At 39.9% G+C, this 12,302-nt stretch overlaps 1 protein-coding gene across 2 annotated transcripts in view; it reads right to left on the minus strand.

Moving 5' to 3' along the window:
* GNPTAB (N-acetylglucosamine-1-phosphate transferase subunits alpha and beta) overlaps positions 1–12,302 on the minus strand; it is a 67,698-nt gene that overhangs the window by 35,983 nt on the left and 19,413 nt on the right. For both annotated transcript variants that reach the window (XM_077828358.1, XM_077828349.1), the window contains exons 3-7: positions 7,935–8,054; positions 5,121–5,162; positions 3,613–3,818; positions 1,446–1,510; positions 1,004–1,138 (exon numbers count right to left, since the gene is read on the minus strand). In XM_077828358.1, the coding sequence (XP_077684484.1) occupies positions 1,004–1,138; positions 1,446–1,510; positions 3,613–3,818; positions 5,121–5,162; positions 7,935–8,054 (568 nt within the window). The remainder of the gene's footprint in view (positions 1–1,003; positions 1,139–1,445; positions 1,511–3,612; positions 3,819–5,120; positions 5,163–7,934; positions 8,055–12,302) is intronic.

Here is a 12,302-nt window from a genome sequence, read left to right on the forward strand (position 1 = left end):
TATATAAGAAAACTGTGTGACATTAGGTATGTATCCTGTTAGCTCCATTATATGTCAACCATCCCCCTTGTCCCTATTCCTCTTATCAGGAGCCCTGGAGGCCCAACCTGTCCACTCCCACCCCTTGCTACTCCCTACTCCATACAGTAATTCCTCCTTCCATGCTGTCCACCCCACACCAGAGATTTAGGATTTTTAGGATTGAGTGTGAGAAAGGCAAAAAAAAAGGGGGGAGGGGGGTAAGAGCTAATCAGAAGACTGCATTTTAGTCACAGTTAAAAATGTGGGGGCAGGACTCCTGGGAAGGGAAGAAGAAAGGGTCCTCATGACCAGTAGTCCCCCGGCAGTCTGTGCCATCTCTTGGCATGATTCCTCTCATTTTTGCTATGTCCAAAAAACACGGCCCTATTTTACAGATGGATAAACTGAGGCACAGACTGTGCAACTTGCCGATGGTCATATAAAGAGTAAGTGGCAGAGTCAGTAACAGAACCATAGTCCTGACTCCTACTTTAGTGTTCTAACCAGTACAAACTCTTCCAAATGCAAAGAGAAAAGAAGTCTAGCCAGGACCTTACATGAACAATACAAGTCTTCCAATCAAATTTAGATAGGCAGGTACCAAGGGACTGTTCTGCCAGAGAGGAGACTGCTGTGAATGTGTCTTGGAAAAATTGACACAGCCAGTACTTCAGTTTTTGAACAACTGAAAGGTAGCAACCTAACCTCCACAGCTTGGACAGCCATTAGATACACAATTGTGGAAGCAATTTTGAAAGCAATTACTTGAGGCACTATCCTGATGTACTTCATGACGCAAGAACATAGATGGACGAAAATAAACTTAAGGGCAGGGGAGAGAAAGATGATGACTATCAGCAAAAGCCATAGTATAAGCTTGAAGGTCATGCACTGAAGTTTTGGCATCTGACTGGCCAGGATCTCTCTGTAAAAAGAATTCCAAAACAATGTAATCAAACTACTCTCCCCTGCAAGTTCTTACCAGTTTTATTTTAGAGGCCAAGTTCTCTGGTAGTTTTGCTCTTAGCTGATTTGTCTCTTTGAATGTAGCTGAAAATCCATGAAGGAAAGCCAAATCTTGCATTAACACTAAACCCGGTACTTCTTTGTCTGTGGTCTACAAGAAAAATAGAATTTCTAGTTAGTTCTTGTTTTGTTTTTTTAAAACCCACAGTGATTCACTCACACATCTCTCAAACCTTTCTCCAGATAAGAGAGCTAATTTTGACACCTAACCCAAACCTCAAAACTAGAATATATTTTATTTTATTTTAAAAACACTCTCACACTATTACACACAGGTTTAGGCAAACAGTGAAAGAAATACTTTTTAAAAATGTAGGAAAAGAAAATTAAATTTATACAACATCTGACAGTTTAGTTAAAAAATTTAAGTAATTAACTTAACTCTTAAATAAACATACCAAATAACCTCTCCATACTGTCTGTCTGCTGCTTTCTTTTAACATTCCAGAATGGGCATCTTCAGCTGAAATAAATAAATGGTTCCAGAGGTCATCATTTTAGTACATTCTATTAATTAAATTCATCTCTTGCAAAGTAAAGCTTAAAATTTTACAAAAAAGAATGTGAATGGGTTACAGAGCCACAAGTTGTCTGCATTACTTATGAATTATTGGTTAGGTGGTGACAACTTGCTTGACACTATACATTAAGATAAATAAAGAAGTTGTACCTGCTCTGAGAATCTTTTATACAAATGCTAAATACCTAGACACTGCTGTTTGTTCTAAGGTAAAGAATATTAATTTTTGGCAAGTATATAATTTCCTGTTGTACAGTATTAGATCTGGTATTTAGTACAATACATTCAAAAAGGTTTTCTAGGGTTTATTCTCCTCTGTCTAAAAGATCAACTTTCTAAGATTATCAATACAATACTGAAAATGTTATCGAATACAGCAATTTACCTATAATGTCAAATTCATATAATAACTAATCTTAGCAGTGATATAATCCTTTTCAGCAAAGAATCCCAAAAAGCTTTATAACTAACTCTGGGAGGTAATACCATTTTACAGACAGATAGACTGAGGAAAAGGAGTTAAAATGATTTGCCAAGGTCAAGCAGCAATTCAATGGCAGAGACAGAAATAGAGCACAGGAGACTGCATTCACAGTACTGTACAAGACAACATCACCTGAACAAATGGTTGGAGTCTGACAATTATTTTAAAAAAAATAAATTTGAATTCAAGGTTTAACATAATGTTCTACCATGTTAGTGCCTTGTATTCGGTAGGCAGGCCAATAAAGGAGATGCTTCTAATGTAGTGGACAATGGTCCAACTTTCCCTGCTCCTAAGCATCCACAAGTGTCTGGAGTAGGAAGAGGACTATATTTTACAGGAGACAGTTTATTTTCTCAGAGTAAGGGTCAGCGTGGTGTACACCAGTGGCTCTCTACCTTTCCAGAATACTGTACCCCTTTTAGGAGTCTGATTGGTCTTGCGTACCCCCAAGTTTCACTTCACTTAAAAACCACTTGCTTACAAAATCAGACATTAAAAATAGAAAAAAAGTGTCATAGCACACTATTACTGAAAAATTGTTTACTTTCTCATTTTTACCATATACAATAAATCAACTGGAATATATATATTGTACTTACATTTCAGTGTATAGTACACAGAACAGTATAAACAAGTCATTGTCCGTATGAAATTTTAGTTTGTAGTGACTTTGTTAGTCCTTTTTATGTAGCCTGTTGTAAAATTAGGCAAATATGTATATGAATTGATGTACCCCTTGGAAGACCTCTGCATATCCCCAGGGTTATGCGTACCCCTGGTTGAGAACCACTGGTGTACTTAATAACCAACTATTTGTACAAATGTCTGAAGAGGTATGGAAAACTGGAGTACCTACAAGGAAGCAACATGGACGTTCACAACATACAGGTGGGCAAAACTTCAAAATTCCACTTAAAACCTTCAGGACTCAGAAAAATCAGCACCTTGAAGTACAGATTGATGAGAGTACACTCCTTCTGTCACAGTAGCCTTAAAGTGCATGTTTTTAAGAATTCCATGTGCACTTCAACAGGAAAATACTCCGTTAACAACAAACATACAGTTACGTCAGCTTTGTCAGCATGGCCTTTTTTCCTTTAGCTTTATTAAATGCAGTCTATTATTTGTTTACTGTAGCACCCGCTACATGGTAAGTGGTTTCCAGAGAGACAAAAAGGAACAGTCCACCAGGACAGACAGATGATGCTGCGAAACAAAGGGCTGACCCTTTAAAGAAGGCCAAAGACCCAAGCACAGCCTGCTGTTGATTTCAGCTAAGAATGGCGGCTGGGATAGGAAGGCCAAACCATGCAAGCTTCTTGGTCAGTCTAAAAAGAGCAGGTAATGAAGCAAAAATCAGGCGTGGGGGTATTCACCAAAAGAGCTGGAAAAGGACCCCAGGCATGGCTGCGTAGGAAAGGCCCTGTGAAAAAAGCTAGAGACTGGTCTGGGGTAGGAAGTTGTTTGGATAAAGGCCAAGTTCACCTTGCAACGCTAGTACCAAGAAAAATATTGGTTTTCCCTCTGATGATTGAAAACACAACAAACCAGTTCTTACCTTCCTTAGGACTGTCAAAAACAACTACTGTCACATTGGTAGAAGGATTTTTTGGTTTTGCTATAAAGAATATATTGTTAGCAGCTTGTAAAGAAGGATGAACAGATTGCAGGTCCTTCAGAGTGATGTTGGCAGGCACGGCAGGGTCTAGGACAAGCATTGGCACTTTAATGCAGTGTGTCAGTAAACACTCCAGGTGCTTCTCACTAAAACAAAATATCAAAAGTATATTTAATGCCAATAGAAAATTAACAGGTCGTTAACATTTGGGAGACACAATATACAGAAGTCTGCTAGCAGCATTTCTTTGAATACTTCTGACCACGTTTCTGTAAAATCTGACCCCTGTTATATTTGTAAGTGGCTTACTATTCTGGAAGAAGGAAAGAGGGTTGTTTTGCTAAAAAAAAATCCTATTGCTATAACTTTAACTCATCCACATTATCGCTGACTTTATCTCCTCACCACCCCAAAGAAAACCAGAAACAATTTTTTAAAAGTTCCTGTTTACTGTGTTAACATTTGTAAAAACTGTGGTTTAACCCAAATGATCTTCAAACTACAGCAAACCAAGCAAAGTGCCGTGCAGAATGGGGGGTGGGGATCTATACTATTCCTGCGCCATTAATAGCCCTTCATCCCCCAGTTAACCGTAAAAAGGCAGTTTTCCAAACAGCCTATGAGAAATCTGGCCCACAGCATGGACTATAATAACCAGATTTGCCATCCTGAAAGAAGGAATGTCAGAGGGGTGACCTTCGTAAGCATCATTTGTTCAGAGTGTACCACAACTTTCCATCCCCATATTTTTAAATATATTTTTAAAACATTGAGTCAAGTTCATATCAGAAAGGCCATTCTTGTTGGGGAAAGCTCAGACAGTGACTAAAAATCTTCACAAAAGCATATTATGAAGCATTTGGAATAAAGCTCTAAACAGCTCGTACAATTAAATTTCAGATTTTATTCCCTTTGTCCATTTCAGGGAAATATTGTGGAAATCTTTACATAGCTCCTGAGACCTATGATCAACTAGAACAGAAAAGCTGTAATGTAATATCTAGAATGCAATACATACTGACATGGCACCTCTATATTATATGCAGTTACTTGTAACACTATGCAGGTAGAAGGAAAGGTGAACACAGTATAAAGGAGAGAATCTTTAATGCTTTTGGGTTATACAGGACTTAATATATACATTTTTAATATACATTGGGCCAACCTTTAAAGTGTAAATTATGTGAGAACAGAGACAACAAGTCCACAATTTCTAAACATTACAAACTTTCACTTGTGGAGAAGCACACCCATTTTCACAATTTACCCATTATCTTTGTTCAGTGCAAATATTTGTGATTTTAAATTGTTTGAAATGATACAAAAGATAAGAATGCACTGGTCACCAGAGAGCAAACATACCACATAAACTGAAATTAATTTCAAACAAAAACGTAAGCCATCTCTTGCTTTCTTTGACTTCATTATTTAGGGCTAAAAAAGTTTACCTTTTCTTAGGTGGTTCTGTTGTATTTTTCCCAAGCATTTCCCTAAACAAAAAATAAAGTTACATTAAATTACACTGAGTCAATTATAAAGAATTTGGGCTGAATATTCAGACACCTGGGCATAGAATGTCTTGTGAAACTGAATGATTTCGATAACAGAACACTCCGCTATAATTACTCCAGAGAACATGAAGGAAAATGTATTTGCAGAGGAAGGAAACACATGATCTTGTGAATAAGGCATATGACAGGGACTCAGGTGACCTATCTGACTCTACTCCAGCCTTCCCGTGTGAGCTTTGGTAAGGCATTCAATTTATGTGTCTCAGTTTCTCCATCTATAAAATGGAGATGATAATATTTCCTTACCTCACATTGGTATTATGAGGCTAAATTTATTAATATTTGTAAAACATGAGGAAAAACTAGATTAGATTAGATAAGATATGCAAAAATTGTAAGGTTATCAGAGCCAGGATTATGCCCATATTGGAAAGCAGCTAGCACATTCTGACAGGTATTGCTATGTAAACAATAATAATAATATATTAATAAAATGCCACATGAACACTGAATTTCACTTTTCAGTTGGACAATTAATGTTAACAACCTAGCTACAGACCGTAACATATGAAAAATGGATGACTGTATTACCTTTTATTTACTTTTGTTGTTGTTGTTTTTAATTACAACTGAACACTATAACAGCTCGAGTAACAGAATGAGATGATTTTCTAGGTGGTGAATAGATTAGGTAAAAAGCCTGAAGAGTTGCTCACCAAGAACTGAATCAAGTGTTCCTGGACAACATAACCTGCAGCAGCAGCATTTGTTTTCTGAATAGTGGGCTGCCTAGGGTTTGAAGTTTTTGGTGGATAATTTTATAATACAATCAAGTTTAAATAGGTGTGTCCAGAACAAATTAATACCTAAAAAACCGAAGCCTTGAATGTTGCAATGCATGATTTTCGCAGTTCCCTTGCCCTGCTAACTAATCTGTTTTATATCTTCAAGTGATGTATATCCTTCTCTGCACAGTCTTAGTTTTTATGATACTCAAAATTGAACTTTAAAAGGAGCACTCGAGCACAGGTTTTAATAGAAGTTTTTAACAAAGCCCAAATACAAAGAAATGTTTCATTGTGCTTTCAAAAAGTTGGCATAAATAAGGTTTTTCTCCTATTTAAAAAAAAACTTTCTCTTGCAGAGTTCTGAAACCAAACCAAATTTAGTTATTATTTGCAGAGAGCCACTTTTGTGCATGGCACTTAAAAAACAAGAATCATAGAATCATAGAATATCAGGGTTGGAAGGGACCTCAGGAGGTCATCTAGTCCAACCCCCTGCTCAAAGCAGGACCAATCCCCAATTAAATCATCCCAGCCAGGGCTTTGTCAAGCCTGACCTTAAAAACTTCTAAGGAAGGAGATTCTACCACCTCCCTAGGTAATGCATTCCAGTGTTTCACCACCCTCGTAGTGAAGAAGTTTTTCCTAATATCCAACCTAAACCTCCCCCACTGCAACTTGAGACCATTACTCCTTGTCCTGTCCTCTTCTACTACTGAGAATAGTCTAGAACCATCCTCTTTGGAACCACCTCTCAGGTAGTTGAAAGCAGCTATCAAATCCCCCCTCATTCTTCTCTTCTGCAGACTAAACAATCCCACTTCCCTCAGCCTCTCCTCATAAGTCATGTGTTCCAGACCCCTAATCATTTTTGTTGCCCTTTGCTGGACTCGCTCCAATTTATCCACATCCTTCTTGTAGTGTGGGGCCCAAAACTGGACATAGTACTCCAGATGAGGCCTCACCAATGTCGAATAGAGGGGAACGATCACGTCCCTCGATCTGCTCGCTATGCCCCTACTTATACATCCCAAAATGCCATTGGCCTTCTTGGCAACAAGGACACACTGCTGACTCATATCCAGCTTCTCGTCCACTGTCACCCCTAGGTCCTTTTCCGCAGAACTGCTGCCTAGCCATTCGGTCCCTAGTCTGTAGCTGTGCATTGGGTTCTTCCGTCCTAAGTGCAGGACCCTGCACTTATCCTTATTGAACCTCATCAGATTTCTTTTGGCCCAATCCTCCAATTTGTCTAGGTCCCTCTGTATCCTATCCCTGCCCTTCAGCGTATCTACCACTCCTCCCAGTTTAGTATCATCCGCAAATTTGCTGAGAGTGCAATCCACACCATCCTCCAGATCATTTAGGAAGATACTGAACAAAACCGGCCCCAGGATCGACCCCTGGGGCACTCCACTTGACACCGGCTGCCAACTAGACATGGAGCCATTGATCACTACCCATTGAGCCCGACAATCTAGCCAACTTTCTACCCACCTTATAGTGCATTCATCCAGCCCATACTTCTTTAACTTGCTGACAAGAATACTGTGGGAGACCGTGTCAAAAGCTTTGCTAAAGTCAAGAAACAATACATCCACTGCTTTCCCTTCATCCACAGAACCAGTAATCTCATCATAGAAGGCGATTAGATTAGTCAGGCATGACCTTCCCTTGGTGAATCCATGCTGAGATATGACAAGGTCACAATAAATTAATATTTTCTTTGTATTTGAAAGGTTGCCCGAATAGTCAGCTCTTCCTTGCTGGAAGGAGTTTTGAAAGAAGTTCATTTTGATGAAGGCCAAGTGTATAAGAACAAGGAAATAAAACTGACAAGTCTTAGTTTTGCTGTACATGCAGAGTAACATGGCAAAAAGAAAAAAGAAAATGGAGAGTATCCATTAAGCATTACTGCAGCCAGCTAGAAACAACTGTATTATGTCTCCATTGAACAGATTCTTACCTCATTGTTTTCTGTTCTTCCTCCATCTGTTCTCTAACCTGTTGCAATTCTTTGATCAGCTCAACATCTGTGCCATTCACCCAGGTGTACACCACATCAATTGGCATGGGCAAACAGAGTCTACATAAACCACAAGAAAGAGCAGTATAACCTATTTACAAGTGTATGATAGTAGCATGGATTACACTGTAATACAAAAGACAGTTGAAACTCATGGACTCTGTGTTAAAAACTGAACAAAGTAAAACGCTGCTCTCTGTCTGTGTATTATCCTCCCAATTATACAAAAGCTTTTAACACAACACTGCAGAAGTAAAACTAAGAGAAGGTGATAGACAAAGTGATCATCTGCATCAAACTTAACTAGTGGTCAAAATGTTAGTTATACTCAATGAGAGAATGCTTTAACACGTTCCTATTTCACTCCAATTTTTTATCCAATGACTTTGAATAACCTCCTATTAAAATAATCGTCTTTCAAATCCTCCACGTAAAGATCCAGGCACACTCTTAGTACATGGACTACTCAGATGAAGACAAAACAGTCTGAAGTACAGAGATTATTTTGAATCACGGCTTTATTGTTGGTAAATTATATAGAACAAGAGAAAAAAGACAAGACAAGGGATGAAATTCTGGTCCCATTGACTTAAACGAGACCAGGATTTCACTCCAGGAGTCTCTGTTGGGTAATAGCATTGAGTTTAATTAACCAACAGCTAAAGCAGGGTCTATAATATAGACTCTAGACAACAGCGGACAAATTCATCCCTGATCCAACTCCAGTATCTTGAGTTGCACTCCCATAAGGCATCTGGAGAGATTACAGGTCTTCTAGCAAACTTGGTTCAGAAGCAGCAATAGCAGTTTAGAATAAATTAGTAAGAAAATTTACCTGAAAATTTTGTTTTCTTCAAGTAATAAGGTCCTCAGACCTGTTACAATGGGTACTTCAACCTACTTGTAGCTTGGGGGAAGAACCAGAACTGACAGATACTGGCAACAGGGAAATGCCCCACCTATTGAAGTGCCCTCCAATTGATATAACTTCCACAGCCAGGATAATTCAAATCTACTTTCTTAAATTACATCTTGCACTAAACATACTTTCAGGAAAATTACAATTATTTTTCCTGCTGCAGAGCATAATAAATTCAACCTAATAAATCCAAACTCTTGGATGTCAATTTCCATTTCTATTCTGGATGATCCATTTGTTTCCAGGGTTGACTGGGTCTGTGAACCTTATTACTTGAAGAAAGGAATTTTTCAGATGAGCACAGATAAACTTCCCTATTTTTCTTCATGCCAAAGTCCACAGATCTTTTACACTGGGATTTTTATAGCAGTGTGCCTTTAGGGTGGGAAGCAGGGTCATGCTTTAAATATGGACATCCAAAATGAGGTAGACTATATATAAGACCTCCATCTTCCCCTGGGTACTAAGGCATGGAGAAGACCTCTGCCAAAAGAAAAGAAATGGTATTAGCTAAAACTAGATGCCCAATATGTAGAATTTAGTGAACTAATATCATAGGTGCTAGAACTAGGGGTGCTGCTTGAAGTAGTTTCCATTATATCCAGGGTTTACAGTTTTGTATAGTGCGGGTGCTGAGAGCCGTTGAACCAATTGTCCAGCATTCCTGCTAATGCCCATCTAGCGGATCTCAGTACAAAAGACATGCCCTGAGATTATCAGTGCTTCTAATGACTGGACTCTGATACTTAACCAAAGAAGGAATGTTTCTTGAATTTACTTAGGGAACAAATTACAGTTGTGAGGACTACCATTCTGATATAAAAGTACAACAGTGGGTCTTATTAAAGAAACTCCCAACTTCAAATAAAAGCTCACCTGATTAAAGATAACAGCCATCAGAAGGCCTATTCTATTGGCTAGGAAATATGATGACACCTCTTACAGGGGTTCGATTTGGGTAGTGCTGTAAGGAGCAGAATAATTCCAAGGTTGTGCTCTATGGCTATGCAGGATGGGAATAAGGTTGATGCCGTAAGCATTTAATGTTGGGATTTGTCCAAAACTTCCTTTTTTTGAACACGCTGAGAACATTATACGATAAAGACTTGACCAGGCTGCTATAGGGATGGCAGGAGGGGGATGAAGCTGAACCCAGAGACCCTTTACTGTACACTCTGGTGTTGGCAGTGTCTGTGCTGTGTGTGATGCCCTCCACCCATGGCCTGCAGGGAAGTGGAGGTGAAGAAGGTGGCTGAGGTCCACAATCAGAGATGAGGTTGCTGGTGTAGATTATAGGGACATAGGCAAGATCTTCCATCTGGCGTGCCCCCCTTCTGGCTTCACTCCTCTGAGTTAAGATGGGAGAGGCGGGGCTGCCTGCCCCAGAACCAGTTCTTTTCTGGTCTTGCATGCTTCCCTTCCTGCCAGGGAAGGGAGCTGTGGTGACCACATCCAGCCTGGGATGCATCTTGTCCATCAGAACTCCTTTCCCACCCAGGGAGGTAACCCTGCCTAACCTGCTGAGAGGGAAACTGCATCCCCACATAGTCAGCAGAGCTCCCCAGTGAGACAAGTGTTAAAGGGGGGAGCGAGACACAACTCCTTAACTGTAGCCCCTGGCTTTCTGAGCTTTCTCCCCTTGAAGTCTGCAAGGGTGCCAGCCACTGCAAACGCCTCAGAAGAGGAGTTGGAGCTGAGGGGACAAATCTCCCAAAAATGCAGCTCTGGGACATGGCTGGAAATTAGCCAGAAAAATTATTTAAGATGAATTTTAGCAACAAATTTGAAATAAATTTTGGAATTTCACTCCAAAAATCTATGCAGCATGAGGGTATGGCAGAGCTGCCTGTCACCATGGGGGAAGAGCAAACTGGACGGAATTTCAGGAGGCAAGACTTTCCCCTGCTGTCAGTGACTGGCAGGGCTGATTCTGCCCCCAAGCTACAAACAGGCTGATGTACCCACTGTAGTTGATCTGTGTACTTTAGTATGAAGAACAAGTATTTTAAACTATCCTTTTGGGGTTTTGCATTTTAAGGACTATACTCTGTTACCATTACTCATGTGGGGTAGTTGTCCTATGGATAGGCTACTAAACACATTCAGGGTGACAGACTGTAACCCTAAGATTGGACAGCCCTGTTATAGTACAGTAACTCCTCACTTAACGTTGTAGTTATGTTCCTGAAAAATGCAACTTTAAGTGAAACGATGTTAAACGAATCCAATTTTCCCATAAGATTTAACGTAAATGCGGGGGGTTAGGTTCCAAGGAAATTTTGGAGGGCAGACAAAAGGCATTATATACTGTACAGTACTGTACTGTACTGTGGTTGGGAGTGCCCCTGGCTTACCCCACACAGGCACAGCCTGCTGCAGGCAAGGACGCTAGGAAGCAACTTCGCAGCAGCAGTGGCAGCTTACCCGGAGAAGAACAAGCGCCGACTTTGCTGGGGGATGCTCCAGACACGCCTCTTCCCGTCCCTGCTCCGCTCCAGGCCCACCTTTTCCCACCTCCTCTCCGGAGCACCCCGCATTGCCGCTCCTTCCCCACCCCCAGAAAGTCCTAAGCGCTGGGAGGGAGCGGGAGGAGGAACTTGTGCAACGCTCCCTTGTAAAGTCGCTGCTCTTCCGCAAAATCTTACATGCAGTGTACAGAGCAGGCAGCCAGACGACATTCTAAGGGAGCATTGCACAACTTTAAACGAGCATGTTCCCTAACTGAGCAGCAGTGTAACTTTGAAACAACGTTAAGCAGGAGGACATTAAGTGAGGAGTTACTGTATGACCAATTAACATCACAAATTTTCTCCTAACACACATCATTGTGAGAGAAAACAAATGCCCCACACTTCTACTGTCCATAGTCTTCACCATGATAGCTTTTAACTTTGGCTTAATCAAAAAACTACCTGATTCAGAATAATGGTTTTCAGTCATCCTGTTCTATCCAAGTCAACTGCATAAAATAATTTAATAATATGCATACACTTGAGCCAAAACCTGTACTTACAACCCAATGGAATTCCCCCTGAAATCAGAAATCAACTCCACTGAAGCAGAATTTAGTCCTTATTTTTCACTGTCTCCATCTAAACTTGAGTTTTTTGAACGTACAAAAATTCAGAATTTGATTGAACTTTTTTTAAAAATTAACACCCCCCTGCATAATAGTCTTTCAGCCAAAAAAGAAGTCAGCAAGGTCTGAATTTATAACAGACTTTTGTTAAACATTCAAACACCAAAAAGTACTAGCTAAATAAATATAGGGTTTGTTCCAGCCAAATAAAAATGAACTTCAAATACTGATCTGGATTCAACAGGTTTGACTAGTTTGTGTTAGGTTCAGTGCCTCTACAAAATTTAGTTTTAGCTAAGCAAATTTATTA

The sequence above is a fragment of the Eretmochelys imbricata genome, chromosome 1 (genome assembly GCF_965152235.1).
Source record: "Eretmochelys imbricata isolate rEreImb1 chromosome 1, rEreImb1.hap1, whole genome shotgun sequence".
Classification (NCBI taxonomy): domain Eukaryota; kingdom Metazoa; phylum Chordata; order Testudines; family Cheloniidae; genus Eretmochelys; species Eretmochelys imbricata.